Raw genomic sequence first — 19881 nt, 5'->3', positions numbered from 1 at the left:
GAGACACTCAAGGATCGAGTGCCTACCCTGCACTCTTGCAGGCTCCGCCTACTCCGCACTCCTGCCTGTATCTGCACTTCCTGTGTGAACAGGTCCAGTCCTGTTCTGTCATACATCACTCCAGCCCGCCCTATGTCTCAGGCCGTGCCAGTTTGCCCTGTGTCTCCAAGCCGTATCCGCCTGCCCTGTGTCTCAGTCCGTGCCAGCTTGTCCTGTGTCTCCAAGCTGTGCCTGCTTGCCCTGTGTCTCAGCCTGCCTGTCACTTGCACCTGACCAGGTGTCCTGTCCCCGAATGGGATCAGCAGTCACAGCCAGACACCACCCTGGAGTGGCACCTGGCAGCTGCCTGCCGCACAAACCTGACCTCACCATTGGAGGCTCAGAGAAGACCAAGGCAGCTGTCTTAGTCACACCCCTTCCAGGGTAGTCTGGTCTGTGGCACAGTGGGGCCACAACCCCCCGGCTCGTGCCTATCAGCCAAGGCACGAGCGTGACAGCATGACAGACACACAGGCAGGCAGGTACTGGCAGACAAGACTGGTATCTTGGCAGACAGACTGTGGGCACAGTTGATAGACAGGCATGTGGGCACGGCTGGTAAGCAGACAGATGAGCATGGCTGATAGATGGGCAGGTGGGCACGGCTGAGAGAAAGGCAGGTGGGCATGGTTGATAGGCAGACAAACATGGCTGATAGGCTGGCGGGCACAGCTGATCGATATATCTTCCGTGCCTGTCAGCCTAGTATACAGGCAGGTATACTGGGATACATGCATGTTTAGAAACAGACTAACAATGTTGCACAGGAACCTCCTATCAGGTGGATGTGCCATAAATGATAAATGGCTCCCAGTCATTGACAGGACGGCTTGCTGCCCCTTTAAGAGGGCAGGACTGCGCGTATATCCTAAGCAAGCCGTGTACAGACCCCAGGCAGCAGCAGCAGGAGAAAAAGGGGGAAGTGCGGGACCTGTGAGGTGAGTGAGTCAGCATCCCTGCCAGGGAAGGGGGGTATCGCCCAGGGACGCTAGCACTACATTTACGCTTTTTATATAATTTTTACTAAAAAAAAAAAAAGTTAATTTTTTTTCCAAACTAGATTTTATTGGTTTGGATAGCCCCACCACATTGGATTTTAGCATTAATCTGTATTTTTAGGCTTGAGAATGGCCAGATATTGCCAAACCGTTGCCTTGTTTTCTCACAGTTGTGACTTATTTTTAACATTTTGGAATAAAGATCAACTTTTAAGGCTATGTGCCCACATATGCAGAAAATTTCTGCATGAATACCGGACTCCTTCCCAGAAAACGCGCTTTTTTTTCTGCGCGTTTTCTGGGCAAAAAAACGCACGTTTTTGATGCGTTTTTTCCGCGCATCCCCAGACACATAGAAAATAGCTAAAACGTGGACTTTTCCGCAAAATTAATGAGCATGCTGCGTTTTTTACCGTGAAGCTTTTTTTCATGGAAAAAAACGCATCAATATGCACAAAAAGTGCAAAGTGCATTAAAATGAATGGGATGCTTCTTTTAAGCGATTTTTAAGCGTTTTTTTTCTGGTAAAAACACTTTTAAAAAAACGCTTACGTGGGCACACAGCCTTAATCAGGATTAGCCCTTGGTCCACCAAAGCAATGCAACACCAATTTCAATAGTATGAGTGCAATCCTTCAAACTCACTGGCTCCTGGATCATGACAATATGTGAGAAATAGAGGCCGCAATGCGTAACTTGAGAAAGGCTCACTGTTGGAGCCAAAACTTTGTATACTTTGGGCACGGAATACATCTTTTCACCTTTTTTTGCTAAGATCTGAAATGCGTCCTCTGTTTCTCTATTTCTTACATATATTTGTCTTTTATTTTATTATATATATATATAATCCAAAAAAATGAAGGCAGCACTCCAACATGGAAAGGGGATGCAGTTTTATTGGCCCATGTGCACAATAAAGTGTGCCTTAACTTTTTTGGATTATAGTATGAGGTTTGCTACATACCTGGAAGGATTTTCTGGACCCCCATATTTTTCTGGGGCTGCTTTTCATTTTTTATTTGTATATATATATATATATATATATATATATATACACACATATATACACAGCTCTGGCATTAATTAAGAGACCATTTCACTTTCAAATGTTCAGTTTCTCTGATTTTTCTCTTTATAGGTATATTTTTGAGTAAAATGTAAATTCTTCTTTTAGTCTATAAACTAATGACAACATGTCTCTGAATTTCCAAGCAATAAATTTTGTATTTTTTTCTGACAAAGAAAAATGGTCAAAATAAAAAAAACCAGTGGTTTCAGACCTCAAATAATTTTAAAAAAATAAGTTCATAATCATTTAGAAACAACAATACTAACGTTTTAACTCAGGAAGGGTTCAGAAATCAATATTTTGTGGAACAACCATGATTTTTAAAAACAGCTTTCATGCTTTATATAATAACACAGGATCTTATTTCCAAAATAAGTAAACTTTTTAGTACGCCCTCTACACCTTCCCCAGGAAGCCTCACTCATAAAATGGATTTATTTATAAAGTCTACAAAGACTTGTTTTATGTGGTGTAATTTTTGGCTCTAAAAATGCTATCCTCACCAACAGAATATATAGCTATCACCTTGGATGCATGTACTTTTTCCAGTTGCAGAATAACAATACACTTTCAGTCTATAGACTGGATTGTAGATTTGAAAGGTAGCCATTACATAAACCTCACTAACTTTTATTTAGGAAGCAAATATATGTGCTCATTAGAAAAGTGCTCAGAATTCTCGAAGGTTGCTGTAATTTGCTTGTTCTATGGTCATATTGCTGTGAGTGTAATGCTGCCAAGTTCAATTTTACAGCTACACCACCCAGCAAAGTGCGTCCCTGTAATGTACGGGAGTATATGACTATACATGAAATATTGTACAGAGACAGCGAGCTCTGCTGCTGCAGTATAAGCACATTTCCATATTATTACCTAATTACGCAATGGCGTGATACTGATTCTTCCTGAACAGAAGATTAATTATATTTATGTAACTATGGCAATGTCATCTATGAAGCACAAACTGTTTGGATGTGTAAAGCATTTTATTTTTCTAAGCCGATCTGATGTCTTGCACATTGTGTGCCGATCAAGTAAATTGCACAAACTGGTAAATTGTGCTTTTACATTTGTCATGAGAATAATATATTCAAACACAGGAAACTGACATTTACATTCTACAATGGCAATCTAGTACACTACAGATGCATTTCGCTCACAGAGCATTGCCTAGCTTGGATACAATTTTAACCACTTCTAAACAGAGTTGGATTTAGGATTTCACAGGTTTTAGACTGTGGACATAAGCAATTCCCTGATAGCAAATATCTTGTAATTATGAGGATAAAAAAACACAAGATATATCAGAAACAACTGAAAAATAAAGCATATCAGAAGTACTGTATTTCTTCTTTGGAAATAATCCAGAATTCATTAAAAAATACATTACGGCAAGCTTCATAACATTAAGGAGGTATCATATAGAAGCAAATGGAGTGCCAAGGGTCGTTATAGGATTTTTCAGTTCTTTTTTTTTCTACCAAATGCCCCAGTATGACCTATATATAGAGAGGGAGAATATAAAAAGTGTATTTGATACTCTGCCGATTTTGAAAGTTTTCCCACCTACAAGGAATGGAGATAGCTGTAATTTTCATAATAGGTCCACTTCAATTGAGAGAGACAGAATCTTTAAAAAAAAAAAAAAAAATCACATTGTATGATTTTTACATAATGAATTTGCATTTTAATTCATCCTAGAAGTATCGTTTCTCCTTGCGGAGATTGACATGCTAAGCATGCCGAGATGAGGAGACTTAAAGCCGCAATGCTCCTCTGGGAAATATGCAAATTGTCTCTTCAGAGAGGAATAGGACTAGAACTCTAGTGCCACCTATTGGAACTAGCAATCCTAAAAGTCAATGTCGACCCTTTAACAAGCCTTGTCACATCACTTAGGATAATAGCCAAACCAGAATCTCAATTTGCACACACTGTGTTTCGGGGTACTGCCCCTCGTCAATGCAAAGTGTGGGAACTGGTTTGGCTATATGAGAGGCGTCTGACCGGTATCCAAGAAGTATCGTTTCTCCTTGCGGAGATTGACATGGCACTAGATAGGTGGCACTAGAGTTCTAGTCCTCTTACTCTCTCTGAAAAGACAATTAGCATATTTCCCAGAGGAACATTGCGGCTTTAAGTCTCCTCATCTCGGCATGCTTAGCATGTCAATCGCCGCAAGGAGAAACGATACTTCTAGGATACCGGTCAGACGCCTCTCACACAGCCAAACCAGATCTCACACTTTGCACTGACGAGGGGCAGTACCCCGAAACACAGTGTCTGCAAATTGAGATTCTGGTTTGGCTATTATCCTAAGTCATGTGACAAGGCTCGTTAAGGGGTCGACATTGACTTTTAGGATTGCTGCTTCCAATAGGTGGCACTAGAGTTCTAGTCCTCTTCCTCTCTGAAGAGACAATTTGCATTTTAATGCATGTAATAAGTATTTGATACAACAGAAAAGCAGAACTTCAACATTTGGTAAAGAAACCCTTGTTTGCAGTTACAGAGATAAGACGTTTCCTGTAGTTCTTGACCAAGTTTGCACACACTGCAGCAGGGATTATTGCCCACTTCTCCATATAGATCTTCTCCAGATCTTTCAGGCTTCGGGACTGTCGCTGGGCAGCATTGAGTTTCAGCTCCCTCCAAAGATTTTCTATTGGGTTAAGGTTTGGAGATTGGTTAGGAAACACTCCAGGACCTTGAAATGCTTCTTATGGAGCTACTCCTTAGTTGCCCTGGCTGAGTGTTGTTGCTTTTTTGTCATGCTGGAAGACTCAGCCACGACCCATCTTCAATACGCTTATTGAGGGAAGGAGTTGACCAAAATCTTGCGATACATGACACCATCCATCCTCCCTTCAGTAGAGTGCAGTTGACCTGTCCCTTTTTTCAGAAAAGCACCTACAAAGTATGATGTTTCCCCATTACGCTTCACAGTTGGGACGGTGATCCTGGGGTTGTACTCATTCTATTTCTTCCTCCAAACACGGCGAGTTGAGTTGATACCAAAAAGTTCTATTTTGGTCTCATCTGACCACATGACCTTCTCCCATGCCGCCTCTGTATCATACAGATACTCACTGGTGAATTTCAAGCAAGCCTGGACATGGGCTAGCGTGAGCAGAGGGACTTTGCATGCCTTGCAGGATTTTAAACAATGACGGCTTAATGTGTTACTAACTGTAATATTTGTGACTGTGGTCCCAGCTCTCTTCAGGTCATTGACCAAGTCCTCTCATGTAGTTCTGGGCTGATTCCTGACCTTTCTCAGATTCATCCTTACCCCATGAGGCGAGATCTTGCATGGAGCCTTAGACTGAGGAAGATTAACAGTCATCTTATGTTTCTTCCATTTTCTAATAACTAGCTATGAACCTGTTCTACGCCCGGGTGGCGAGCATTTTAATTGGTATATGGTCTCTCATCCTGGTATGTGCTGCCACCCTCCTATCCTGGTACCATGGCACCCCTCATTCCTATCCTGGTATGCATGGTACCCTCACCCCCCCAATCCTGGTATGCATTGCACCCCATTCTTCATCCTGGTATGCATGGTCCCCTCACCCCTCAATCCTGGTATGCATGGTACTCCCTCATCCCTATCCTGGTATGCATGGTCCCCTCACCCCCTATCCTGGTATGCATGGTCCCCTCACCCCCAATCCTGGTATGCATGGCCCCCTCACCCCCTATCCTGGTATGTATGGTCCCCTCACCCCCCTATCCTGGTATGCATGGTCCTCTCATCCCCCAATCCTGGTATGCATGGTACCCCTCATCCCCAAATCCTGGTATGCATGGTCATCTCACGTCCCAATCCTTGTATGCATGGTACTCCCTCATCCCTATCCTGGTATGCATGGTCCCCTCACCCTCTATCCTGGTGTGCATGGTACCCCTCATCCCCCAATCCTGGTATGCATGGTACTCCCTCATCCCTATCCTGGTATGTATGGTCCCCTCACCCCCCAATTCTGGTATGCATGGTACTCCCTTATCCCTATCTTGGTATGCATGGTCCCCTCACCCCCTATCCTGGTATACATGGTCCCCTCACCCCCAATCCTGGTATGCATGGCCCCTTCACCCCCTATCCTGGTATGTATGGTCCCCTCACCCCCTATCCTGGTATGCACTGTCCTCTCATCCCCCAATCCCGGAATGCATGGTACCCTTCATCCCCCAATCCTGGTATGCATGGTACCCCTCATCCCCCAATCCTGGTATGCATGGTCCTCTCACCCCCCAATCCTGATATGCATGGTACCCCTCATCCCCCAATCCTGGTATGCATGGTCCCCTCACCCCCTATCCAGGTATACATGGTCCTCTCACCCCCCAATCCTGGTATGCATGGTACTCCCTCATCCCTATCCTGGTATGCATGGTCCCCTCACCCCCTATCCTAGTATGCATGGTCCCCTCACCCCCAATCCTGGTATGCATAGTCCTCTCATCCCCCAATCCTGGTATGCATGGTACCCCTCATCCCCCAATCCTGTTATGTATGGTCCCCTCATCCCCTAATCCTGATATGCATGGTACCCCTCATCCCCCAATCCTGGTATGCATGGTACCCCTCACCCCCCTATCCTGGTAAGCATGGTACTCCTAATCCCCCAATCCTGGTATGCACGGTACCCTTCATCCCCCAATCCTGGTATGCATGGTACTCCCTCATCCCCCAATCCTGGTATGCATGGTCTTCTCACCCCCCAATCCTGGTACGCATGGTACTCCCTCATCGCTATCCTGGTATGCATGGTCCCCTCACCCCCTATCCTGGTATGCATGGTCCCCTCACCCCCAATCCTGGTATGCATGGCTCCTTCACCCCTATCCTGGTATGGTGGTATGTATGGTCCCCTCACCCCCTATCCTGGTATGCATTGTCCTCTCATCCCCCAAACCTGGTATGCATGGTACCCCTCATCCCCCAATCCTGGTATGCATGGTCCTCTCACCCCCCCAATCCTGGTATGCATGGTACTCCCTCATCCCTGTCCTGGTATGCATGGTCCCCTCACTCCCTATCCGGGTATACATGGTCCTCTCACCCCCCAATCCTGGTATGCATGGTACTCCCTCATCCCTATCCTGGTATGCATGGTCCCCTCACCCCCTATCCTGGTATGCATGGTACCCCTCATCCCTCAATGCTGGTATGCATGATACCCCTCATCCCCCAATCCTGGTATGCATGGTGCCCCTCATCCCCCAATCCTGGTATGCATGGTCCTCTCACCCCCCTATCCTGGTATGCATGGTCCTCTCACCTCCCCTATCCTGGTATGCATGGTCCTCTCACCTCCCCTATCCTGGTATGCATGGTCCCCTCACTCCTATTAAAACTACACACATACAAAAAAAACCACATTTATACTCACCCTTCTTTCCTGTGCTCCAGCGCTGTCACGTTCTGCCGGAGGCCGGTGGAGGAGTCTGGCGCCGGAGTATGCGCATGCCCATAGCGTTGTCCGGCTCCATATTGCTGAAGACACACTGCAAGTGTGTCTTCAGTAAAATTACGCCGGATCGCGCTATGAGCATGTGCGATTCCAGTCGTACTCCTGCCCTGGTCTCCGGCCGAAGAGAAGTGCCACGGCAACGCTCCTCCCGGTCAGGTAAGTATGTAAGTATGACGTTGGAGATGGCGGTATGCAGAGTGCACGGTACCGCCATCTCCGGCGCCATACATACTCCTCACCGCTGGCTGCCTCATTCTGTCTGGAGCCAGACTGCGCAGGCGCATCGCGCTTGCGCAGTCTATAAAGGCGTCGGACAGAGTGACGTTTACAGCGTTATATTATAGATCGTGCCAACAGTTGTTGCCTTCTCACCAAGCTGCTTGCCTATTGTCCTGTAGCCCATGCCAGCCTTGTGCAGGTCTACAATTTTGCCCCTGGTGACCTTAGTCAGCTCTTTGGCCTTGGCCATGGTGGAGAGGTTGGAGTATGATTGATTGAGTGTGTGGACACATGTCTTTTATACAGGTAACGAGTTCAAACAGGTGCAATTAATTCAGGTAATGAGTGCAGAGTAGGAGGGCTTTTTAAAGAAAAACTAGCAGGTCTGTGAGAGCCGGAATTCTTGCTGGTTAGTAGATCAAGTACTTATTTCATGCAAGAAAATGTAATTTAATTATTTAAAAATCATACATTTAATTATTTAAAAATCATACAGTGTGATTTTCAGGGTTTTTTTTAGATTCTGTTCTCACAGTTGAAAAATTACAGACCTCTCCATTCTTTGTAGGTGGGAAAACTTGCAAAATTGGCAGTGTATAAAATACTTATTTTCCCCACTCTATGTATGTGTGTGTGTATATATATATATATATATATATATATATATATTTGCATATACAAAAAGCAAAGTACTGGACAGCCTCATTACAATAACTTCACTACGTGCCTTTGCATATTCTAGTATACATACACACATCATACAGAGGAAAGCTGGAAAAGACAGATCATGAACTCCCAGCATGTCTATGCTGTCTAGGGACCTCCCCTCCCTTGCTGTTTCATGTATGTACATATGACTTTTAGAAGGTGTTTGGTATTGCACTATTGCTCTAAAATTGGGTCAAAATTATACACCTATATAACAATCAGAAAAACATTAAAACCACTGACAGAGAACCTGTAACCTCATGAAACACAATTTGACTGCAGATATAGTGATAATCTGCAGGTAAAGAACATTTAAATCATATCTGGGTGCCCTACTGGACCAGAGAGAAAATTAAGTTTTATTTTCCTGATAGCTGCTGGTTTCCAGTCATCAAGAAGGTGCAGGGAGCGATTATAGTCTCCTAATAGTATGCAGTGAGTATGCTGTAATCACTGCTCTGCACGCACGTGCTGCTACCTACTTGCATATTACCCTTATATCTGCACTTAAATAGCATTTTTCGAGGGGGGCAGATTCCCTGTAATCATGTTTTGAGAATGGCACCTTTCAATAGTGGCATATATAAAGCAGCAAGTGAACAGTCTGTTTGTAAACTTATGTTAGATACACCTCTTAATCATATAGCTGTACATTCCTCTTTCCTCTTGTGGTATTATCCTAATTTGCGCTTCTCTCCCAATCAGTCCTCAGTATTGTAATTTCATGACAGACAGGAGAGGAGAGGGGAAGGAAGGATCCTCTGACCCAAAATCTTGCATAATCCTTCATATTTATACCTAATTACCCCAGGTCAAGTGCCTCTCCCACCAGCTACACCGCTACTCCCAGCTCGTTTTTTATCATAGAATATTTGTTGGAATATGTTTGGTGCAACAACTCCATTCTGGTCTATGAGTGTTTAGTTGATAGATTTGTATGCTGTTTATAAAGTAAAAAAAACTCCCAGAGGCTCACACAGGAAGAGCATGTGACTGTATTTACTGTGTCTGTGTATGAGAGAAGCAGCCTGCTGTAGATACTGCACAGATAGAGACACACAAATGATTTATTCCTGATCTAATAAGCTTATCATATATTGTTCCTGTTTGTTCCTGACTAAAAAAGCTCTGTTCTCACACGCTTGGAGAGTATACTGAATAATCCGATGCCAACAATAATCTAATAAGGTGTATGAAAATGGCTTTATATAAACTTCATATACCTGAGTTGACTCTGGAGAAACATCTCTCTTTTTCCTGTTGTAAGTTCCTCGGTTGCAGATATTTCCCAGTGTCATCTTACACTGGTATATGATCAGTGGTTCCGTAGTGCTGGAAAACACAATAATTTTGCTATAAAAAATTATATTTTTACAAAAGCATACTTATATCTCCTTCCTTCTATTAGCCAATTAGTTCACAATTAGAAAATCCCACTTTTATGGCTGCGTACTTCTTTTCATAGCATTGATCACAATACAAATAGTTTGACAGGCAACAAGCCCTCCATGACTAAATATACATCTCTACTGCATTTAGAGCCCCGGATGGCCATCTAGGGGGTGCTCTCTATGCTATATGGTTGCTGTCCTTCAGAGAGGCCTCTTATCCAGAAGCATGAGGGCTCCTGTCCTAGTGACTGATACATAGGATCTGTAAATTTAATGATTGTAATGTTAAATATGTACATAACAACATTATTACATGTACGCAATGCCATCCAGAACAAGTTTACAACATCAAAAACTTTAGTTAGAAGTTTTTTCCAAGATGTAGGTATTGAGTGGATGGGGTCCAATACTCAGCAGCTCCAAGAATCAGCTGTTTTCAGCACCCACCCCAACCAGATGTACACAGGGCACAGAGTCTGAACACCACAGTTGTGTAAATGGTGTACTTGGGTACTGCAAATGAGCTACTACTGAAGTAAAAAGGAGCCAATCTGAAAATGAGAGTAATCACTACACAATGTACTGAGTTGTGTGGTTCCGGGTTTGAACACTGTGTACATCCAGCCACAAGCTTGAGCCACAATCAGCTGATCGATGAGGGTGCTGTGTCCTGTCTGATGTGAAATTGATGACCTAACCTAAGGATAGAACAGAAAATTGTGAGGGTAGTACTCCCATGAATTGTAGTCTAATTGTTGTGGGTGCTGGTTCACATGAAGCTAACCACTATGTTCCAATCCACATATCACAAAAAAAAGACAGAGAAGCGGTGGTCCATAGTGTAGATGTTTTGGGTAATTGTAGTAACCAGGGCCGGTTTTAGACAAAGTGAGGCCCTAGGCAAAAGTTTAAAGTGGGGCCCCAAATGCTAACATTGTAAAATCATACATTTCGGTTACATTACATGAACAGTTGGCAGAGGGGCCTGGAGCCAGTGCTGGCACTGTGGCCCCCATATTCAGGGGCTTTATATCGGCCAACGGGTCTGTCACTATTAGCATTACACAGAAGCGTTGCTAGGGTCAGAAAAGATTGGAGGGCCCAAGCCCCAAAGACAAAAAGTTGTCCCCCAACCCCCTCTTAACTTTTTTTTAACACTGCAGATAACACAGCAGGGCTCCCAACCGTCCTGGATCCAGCGGGACAGTCCCGATTTTGACACTCCCACCTGCGGGATTGTAGTTTTCCCGCACTGCAAATCAGTTGCCACGCCCACCTGCCATTTCAGAAGGGACTGTGTACCGATCACCATACAGTTCCCTCTATGCACAGCACACTCCAGAACAGAAGCCCTTCCCGGCTCACGTGACCAGTCATATGACTGTGACCTCATCCTATGTAACACCACAGATAGCAGTGATAACTCTCTGAGAACAGATAATATAGTAGATGTCACCTGCAGTCCTATGTAACACCACAGATAGTCTTACTCTGAAACACTATGGCTATGTTCACATGCATTTTTTTCAGTAGCCAAAACCTGTTCTATTGGCAGTAAAAATGTTGCATTCAAAACACCTGTTTTTCAGCTTGTTTTCTGTTGTTTTTTTACACTTTTTTCAGCTTTTTTTAAAGTGAGGATGTTTGCTTTGTCTACAGTATGTTTAAGGCCACGTTCACACGTTGAGTATTTGGTCAGTATTTCACATCAGTATGTGCAAGTCAAAACCAGGAGGGTGAGAAATCCAGAAGTGGTGACGTGTTTCTACTATACTTTTCCTCTGATTGTTCCCCTGCTGTTTCTGCATTACAAATACTGATGTGAAATACTGACCAAACACTGAACGTGTAAACGAGACTTAATAGATTAATTCACCAAAACCACTTAAAAAATTGCAGCGAGAAATGCCGTTGCAATATCTGCAGCTTTCTTTTTTATATTCTTTCATTGCTTTCTACGGGTGAAAACACACTGAAAGAAGTGACACGCTGCAGATGTAAAAAGTGCTACAGTTCTGAAATTCAGTCAGAAAAAAAACAAGCGCATGCAGGAGATTTTGGAAATCTCATATGTTTTGCTGGCACTTTATTAAGCAGCTTTTGGCCATGCTCATATGCAGAATTTCTGCAGCCTTTTCTTCTGCAAATAAGAAGTTTACCGCATTTTATAGCACAAGCAAAGACTGAGATTTTCGGAAATCTCCCGCACCCTTTTATTTTCTGACTGAGTTTCACAACTGCAGCGTTTTTTAAATCTGCAGCGTGTCCCTTCTTTCAGCAATTTTTTTCACCCCTAGAAAGCAATGAAAAAGTTTTAGAAAAGCTGCAAATGTCGCAATGTTGTTTTTCGCTGTGTTTTTGGTGAATAAAATGAACTTTATTAAACATGTACTATAGACAAAATGAATACTATACAAAAAAAAAACAGCAAAAGCTCTAAGGGTATGTGTCCACAATCAGTATACTCTGGATGCTTCGTACATCCGCAGCATCCAGCCCGCAGTGGCCAGATGTTACAGCATAGTGGATGGGATGAACACATGTGGAATCACCTGCGTAAGATGGCAGCACTTTAGACGGAGCACATGTCCGCTGCGTCCAAAGTGCTGCCATTTCCGGATCATTTGCACATACCCTAAAAAATGGGTGTTTTGAAAGCAGTGTTTTTACTGCCAAGAGAGCCAGCTTTGGCAGTAAAAAAAATGCACCAAAAACGCTGATTCAAATGCACACCTGTACTATTACTATATATATATGGTTTACCCTTATAATTTCACATGGGAATTCATTTATTTCTAAATCATAAATCCCCTGATTCAGCAGACAATATCCCTGTCTTGTGTCATCCAGAGAGTAGTGACAGGAGGTCGCCCTGTCACATTACAAGCAGTGATTAGTGACTGTGGTCAGAGCTGATGCTGATTGCTGCTGTATGTGGCTCTGAATGTTGATCCTACAGCAATCAGCACAGAACTCTGGGACCACAGTGAGTAAATCACTGCTCTCTGACCTATTATTGCTGCTCTTACCAGGTTCTTTGGCTTCACTTAGGCATATCCATTCTCAGGACACTGCTAGGAGCAGCCATGATCAGGACTCAGGAGGAGACATACAGAGATTCAGGCATCTTCCTGGCTGTCACTGTGCTGTAATTGGCCCCTCCCCCTCACTCTCAACTTTTAACCTAACTGCAGGGAGAAAGAAACAGGGGGGCTCAAGGGGCTTTGCGAGAGACACGACAAGACTTCAGAGCACCCACTGCGAGCTAGCCATACCGTACAGAAATAAAAGGGCTAGGAACAGGAGAACACCAATGTGGCTAAATAAGGATGTAAAAAGGGCAATAAATAACAAGAACAAGGCATTTAGGAAGCTAAAACAAGAAAGCAATGAAGAAGCATTAAAAAGTTATAGAGAAAAAAATAAAATGTGTAAAAAACAAATACATTTAGCAAAAGTGGAAACTGAGAGACTCATTGCTAAGGAAAGTAAAACAAACCCCAAACTATTATTTAATTATATAAACAGTAAAAAGATTAAAATTGATGGTGTCGGCCCTTTAAAGAACAATGAGGGTGAAATCATAGAGAGCGATGTGGGAAAAGCAAATGTTTTAAATACTTTTTTCTCAACAGTGTTCACACAGGAAAAGTATTTGCCAGGGGAAATGCAGAGTGATAATGTAAACTCCCCATTAAGTATTACCTGCCTAACCCAGGAAGAAGTGCAGAACCGCCTTAGTAAGATTAAAATTAACAAATCACCAGGCCCTGATGGCATTCACCCTCGGGTATTAAGGGAGTTAAGAAACGTGATAGACAGGCCTCTTTTCCTTATATTTAAAGACTCTATAGAAACAGGGTCTGTTCCTTTTGATTGGCGGCAAGCAAATGTGGTACCAATATTCAAAAAGGGGTGTAAAAGTGAACCTGGAAACTATAGGCCGGTAAGCTTAACATCTGTTGTGGGTAAAATTTTTGAAGGGTTTCTAAGGGATACCATTATGGAATATCTCAATGTTAATAAATGTTTAACTCCATATCAACATGGATTTATGAAGGATCGCTCCTGTCAAATTAACCTGATCAGCTTCTATGAGGATGTAAGCTCTCAAATGGACCAAGGAGAATCATTGGATGTCATTTATCTTGACTTCTCTAAAGCATTTGACACTGTCCCACATAAAAGATTGGTAAGTAAGATGAGAAAGCTTGGGCTAGGGGAAAATGTGTGTAGATGGGTAGGTACCTGGCTTAGTGATAGAAAACAAAGAGTGGTTATTAATGGTGCATACTCAGATTGGGCCAGGGTTACTAGTGGGGTACCACAGGGTTCTGTATTGGCCCCCCTACTATTTAATATATTTATTAATGATCTAGTGGATGGCTTACACAGTAAAATATCAGTATTTGCAGATGATACAAAACTATGTAAGGTAGTTAACACAAAGGAGGACAGTTTGCAACTACAGACAGATTTGAGCAAATTGGAGAATTGGGCTGAAAAATGGCAAATGAGGTTTAACACAGATAAGTCTAAGGTTATGCACATGGGAAGGAGAAACAGATGCTATAATTACTTACTAAATGGGAAACTGCTGGGGAAATCAGACATCGAAAAAGACTTAGGCATCTTAGTCAATAAGAAGCTAAATTGGAGTGCCCAGTGTCAGGCAGCTGCCACCAAAGCAAATAGGGTCATGGGATGCATTAGAAGAGGTCTGGGAACACGAGATGAAAACATAATTCTCCCTCTGTACAAATCACTCGTCAGACCACACTTGGAGTATTGTGTGCAATTTTGCACGCCGGTGCTCAAGAAAGACATTACTGAACTTGAAAGGGTTCAAAGGCGGGCTACTAAAATGATAAATGGAGTTCGTTCACTACAATACCCAGAAAGGCTATCAAAATTAGGTCTATTTACTCTAGAAAAGAGAAGACTTAGGGGAGACTTAATATATAGGAATTTTTTTCCCTATGGAGAAAATTGGCTTCTACTCTGTGGGTTTTTTCCCCAGGATCAACAATGCAGAACAGCTGCACTAAAAATAGGCTGAACTAGATGGACATCAGGTCTTCTTTCAGCCTTCAAAACTATGTTACTATGTTACAATGCACAGCATTATACTGTCACGTCACCGTCAGACTCGGGGCCCGCTGTTCCGCCCTCAGCCACTAGGAGGCAACGGACTGTCACGCCGCCCTCGGGCTCGGGGCCTGCTGTCCAGGCCTCGGCCACCAGGAGACGCCGGACTGACATGTCGTCGTCGATCTCGGGGCCTGCTGTTCCGCCCTCAACCACTAGGAGGCGCCGTGGCTCGCGCCCGAGTGAGGGCGGCAACAATGAAAGGGCTTCTGCGCAGGCGTCTACTGGACGCAGACTCCGCTCCTCTGTCAGTCATGAAGGGGCTGGTGCATCATCATCAGGTCTGGTCCTGGGGGCGGTCCTGATGACATCACCAGCCCGGGAGCCTGTGAGGGACGACCTGATCCCTCAAATACCTTGGGACTGGGCTTGCAAGCCGCCGGATATATTCTTGGTTCCCCTACGTGTTACTTGTGATTGCCTATCGTTAACTCCGACCTCAGCCTGAACTTCTGACTACTCTGTTGCCTGCCGTTTTTGTACCTTGCATTTCTCCCGATTACTGACGCTGACCTTGGCCTGGATTCCTGACCCCCTCTACTGCCTGACGATTTTGTACCTCCGCTACTCTCCCGGTTTTTGACCTCTGCCTGGACTCTCGACTCTGCCTCTGCCTGCCGTTTCTGTACCTCCACTGCTCGCCTGGTTTCCGACTCCATTTTTGGCTCCCTTCCTGATGTTCTATTGCGACCGTTCTGCTCTGGCACTCTGCTCCTGTTCAGACAGCGCTTCCTGGGCTCTGCAGTAAATCCAGATCCCTGTATAGGGGTAAAGGGTGTCGGTGCTACTCGGGGCGCTGTCTGTCTGCAGCCCAGACTTGCAGACGGACGCCACATTATATCCGGCCCAAATAAAACTGTCTCTTGTGTGTATATATATATCACACCTATATAAAGACAGTTTCTCTGAATTTTTTTTTCCTTTCCTCTCTTGCCTGAGCTGATTGTTGGCCTAAAACACCTGTTACTAAGCCTCAGTATACAGCCTGGAGGATCAGTCTCACCTTCCTGCTCGAGCATGCTGCAGTTAGGAGACTCCAGGGACAAAGCTGAACGTCAGAGATCCGTACCCCGGGAACATCAGCCTCTGAGCAGCTCTGGCTATGGTTGCGCAGAGGCTCAGGTATTGCCCGCAGATGCGGCCAAAGTTTTACTACCTATTTCATTGTATTATGGTCAGGATTCTCTGTGTTTAAAAGCCTATGTCGATAGCGGGTCTGAAGGGAATTTTATGGACTCTTTTGCTGCTAAAAAACTTGGTGTCCCACTACTGAAACTTAATATTCCAATTAAAACCACGGCTATTAATGGCACATCCATTATTCAGGAGGGGGTTAAATTTGTTACTGCTAAGATAACTATGTCAGTAGGAGCACTACATACTGAGCTTATTTCCTTTTTTGTGTTGGACAATCTATCTTCTGCAGTCATTTTGGTAATGCCGTGGCTACGTCAACATAACCCTGTCATTGACTGGCACCTGGGTGATGTGGTGCGCTGGAGTTCGCAATGCCAGGATAATTGCATGTCTGTAGCAGTAAATCAAACCAAGCTAAAAAAACACCCCTTCATACCGTTTGCTCTCAGGGATTATGGAGATGTCTTTTCCGTTATAGAGTCTGAGAAACTACCGCCCCACAGAGAGTATGATTGTCCTATAAACCTAATTCCAGATGCTCGTCTTCCAAAAGGGAGAATATTTAATCTCTCTGGGTCCAGAGCGTCAGGCCATGAATGAGTACATAGCGGATAGCTTAAGAAAGGGGTTCATTAGACCATCTATTTCACCAGTTGGAGCTGGGTTCTTCTTTGTAGAGAAGAAAGATGGTGGTCTCAGACCCTGCATTGACTACCGGGAATTAAACGCAATCACTATAAAGAACCAGTACCCGCTTCCACTCATCCCTGATCTTTTTAATCAGCTAATTGGAGCCCGTTGGTTTACTAAACTTGACCTCCGGGGGGCATACAATCTAATCCGCATTAGAGACGGCGATGAGTGGAAGACAGCGTTTAATACACCTCTTGGTCACTTTGAGTACCTAGTAATGCCTTTCGGACTCAGCAATGCTCCTGCAGTGTTTCAGCACTTTGTTAACGATATTTTCAGGGACATCTGTGGTGTGTATGTCGTTGTGTACTTGGATGACATTTTGATTTACTCCACTGACCCTGTGACACATGCTCAACACGTCCGTTCAGTACTGCAGAGACTGCGGGAGAACTCCTTGTTTGCTAAGTTGGAGAAATGTGTCTTTTTCACTGAGGAGGTACAATTTTTGGGGTACATGGTCTCAGGCAGGGGGTTCCGCATGGATCCTGCCAAGATCCAACCTATTAAGGCGTGGGTGCAACCCAAATCGCTTAAAGCACTGCAGTGATTTTTGGGATTTGCCAATTACTACCGTAAGTTTATCAGGAGTTTTTCTGAGATTGCCAAGCCACTCACGGATCTAACCCGGAAGGGGGCGGACGTGGCCAACTGGAATCCCGAGGCCATTCAAGCATTTTCTACATTAAAAGAATGCTTTGTGGCCAACCCGGTTTTAGTACAACCTGACTTAGACCACCCATTTATTGTGGAGCTGGATGCCTCCGAAGTCGGAGTGGGAGCAGTGCTATCGCAAGGCACTGCAGCCCTCACTCAGCTGCGCCCATGTGCTTTTTTTTCCCGAAAGTTCTCTGCCACAGAGAAGAACTATGATATTGGGAATCGGGAATTACTAGCAATCAAATGGGTCTTCGAGGAATGGCGTCACTTTCTCGAAGGCGCCAAACACAAGGTCACCGTCATTACAGACCACAAAAACCTGACCTACCTGGAGTCAGCTAAAAGACTGAATTCCAGACAGGCCAGGTGGGCCTTGTTCTTTTCAAGGTTCGATTTTTTAATCACCTTTCGCCCTGGCACGAAAAATGTGAGGGCTGATGCCCTCTCTCGCAGTTTTTGCCCCACACAAGCCGAAGACTGTGAACCCGTTCCGATATTAGCCAATGGGATCGTCGTGTCGGCAGTTTCCTTGGACCTTCTGGAGGAGATCCGTAGGTCTCCGGAACGAGCTCCTGACACTACACCCCCCAAAAAATTGTTTGTTCCGAATTCCTTTCGCCTTCAAGTTCTTAAAGAGTCACATGACTCTGGTCTGGCAGGTCATCCTGGGCTCAATAATACCACCAGGTTGGTAACTAGGAACTTTTGGTGGCCGACGGTGGTCAAGGACTGTAAGAACTATGTTTCAGCATGTGAAGTCTGTGCCTGCGCCAAATCCACCCATAATCGCCCTGCTGGCTGGCTTCAGTCCTTGCCCACCCCTGAGAGTCCATGGACCCACATCTCCATGGACTTCATCACAGACCTGCCGACCTCAGATGGGAAAACATGTATCTGGGTGGTGGTAGACAGGTTCAGCAAACTGCCATTTTATTCCCCTGTCTGGCTTGCCTAACTCCGAAAACTTGAGCAAATTGTTCCTTGTGCACATTGTACGTCTTCATGGTTTTCCGTCAAATATTGTGTCCGACAGAGGTACCCAGTTCGTCTCAAAATTCTGGAGGGCGTTCTGTAATCGCATCGGTGTTGAGTTATCCTTCTCCTCGGCCTACCACCCCGAAACCAATGGGCAAACCGAACGTGCTAATCAAGCTCTGGAGCAATACCTCCGTTGTTACGTGTCAGGACACCAGTCCGATTGGGTAGAACATCTGCCATTGGCTGAGTTTGCCTTAAATAATCGCTACCAGGACTCCATTAAAACTACCCCTTTTTTTTGTAACCTTGGATTGCATCCGCGCTTTGGGTCGTTCTCGGCTAGGATGTCGGAGCTCCCTGGGGTAGTGAAAAACATACATCGCTTGAAAACAATATGGTCTGAAGTAAATACGAATTTGAAAGGGGCTCAAGTTAGACAGGCTTCAGCTGCAAACAAACGACGGTCCAAGGGGCCACATTTGGGGGTTGGGGACAAGGTTTGGCTTTCTACTAAAAACATCAAACTGAAAGTACCGTCTGCCAAACTGGGTCCCAGATTTATCGGCCCATATGAAATTATAGAAGTGGTTAACCCGGTAGCCTTCCGTTTGAAACTTACGCAGTCATTTAAATTACCTAATGTGTTCCACAAGTCTCTCCTCAAACTGTATCGCTCCCCAATTCACCCTGTCCAGTCCCCTCCTCCTCCTGTTTCGGTCGGAGGGTCCTTGGAGTATGAAGTCCAGGGTATCCTTGACTCCCGCCTTGTGAGAGACTCCATACAGTATCTTATACACTGGAAGGGCTACGGCCCGGAGGAGAGGTCCTGGGTCCCCGCAAGGAACATCCATGCCAAGGCATTAATTAGGAGATTTCATCTCCTTCACCCTGACAAACCGGGTTTTGAGGGTCCGGAGGCCCCTCCTGGAGAGGGGGGTACTGTCACGTCGCCGTCAGACTCGGGGCCCGCTGTTCCGCCCTCAGCCACTAGGAGGCGATGGACTGTCACGCCGCCCTCGGGCTCGGGGCCTGCTGTCCAGGCCTCGGCCACCAGGAGACGCCGGACTGACATGTCGTCGTCGATCTCGGGGCCTGCTGTTCCGCCCTCAACCACTAGGAGGCGCCGTGGCTCGCGCCCGAGTGAGGGCGGCAACAATGAAAGGGCTTCTGCGCAGGCGTCTACTGGACGCAGACTCCGCTCCTCTGTCAGTCATGAAGGGGCTGGTGCATCATCATCAGGTCTGGTCCTGGGGGCGGTCCTGATGACATCACCAGCCCGGGAGCCTGTGAGGGACGACCTGATCCCTCAAATACCTTGGGACTGGGCTTGCAAGCCGCCGGATATATTCTTGGTTCCCCTACGT

At 45.0% G+C, this 19881-nt stretch overlaps 1 protein-coding gene across 5 annotated transcripts in view; it reads right to left on the bottom strand.

Annotated features, from left to right (window-relative positions):
* The window catches only part of MYRFL (myelin regulatory factor like), a 266624-nt gene that overhangs the window by 19463 nt on the left and 227280 nt on the right, over positions 1-19881 (bottom strand). For all 5 annotated transcript variants that reach the window (XM_073555517.1, XM_073555518.1, XM_073555519.1 and 2 more), the window contains one exon: positions 9734-9842. In XM_073555517.1, the coding sequence (XP_073411618.1) occupies positions 9734-9842 (109 nt within the window). The remainder of the gene's footprint in view (positions 1-9733; positions 9843-19881) is intronic.

Source organism: Dendrobates tinctorius, unplaced genomic scaffold, assembly GCF_039654945.1.
Source record: "Dendrobates tinctorius isolate UK_male_01 unplaced genomic scaffold, ASM3965494v1 ptg000224l, whole genome shotgun sequence".
Classification (NCBI taxonomy): domain Eukaryota; kingdom Metazoa; phylum Chordata; class Amphibia; order Anura; family Dendrobatidae; genus Dendrobates; species Dendrobates tinctorius.
Note: the sequence above shows the minus strand (reverse complement) of the source record. Positions and strands in the feature narration are given on the sequence as shown.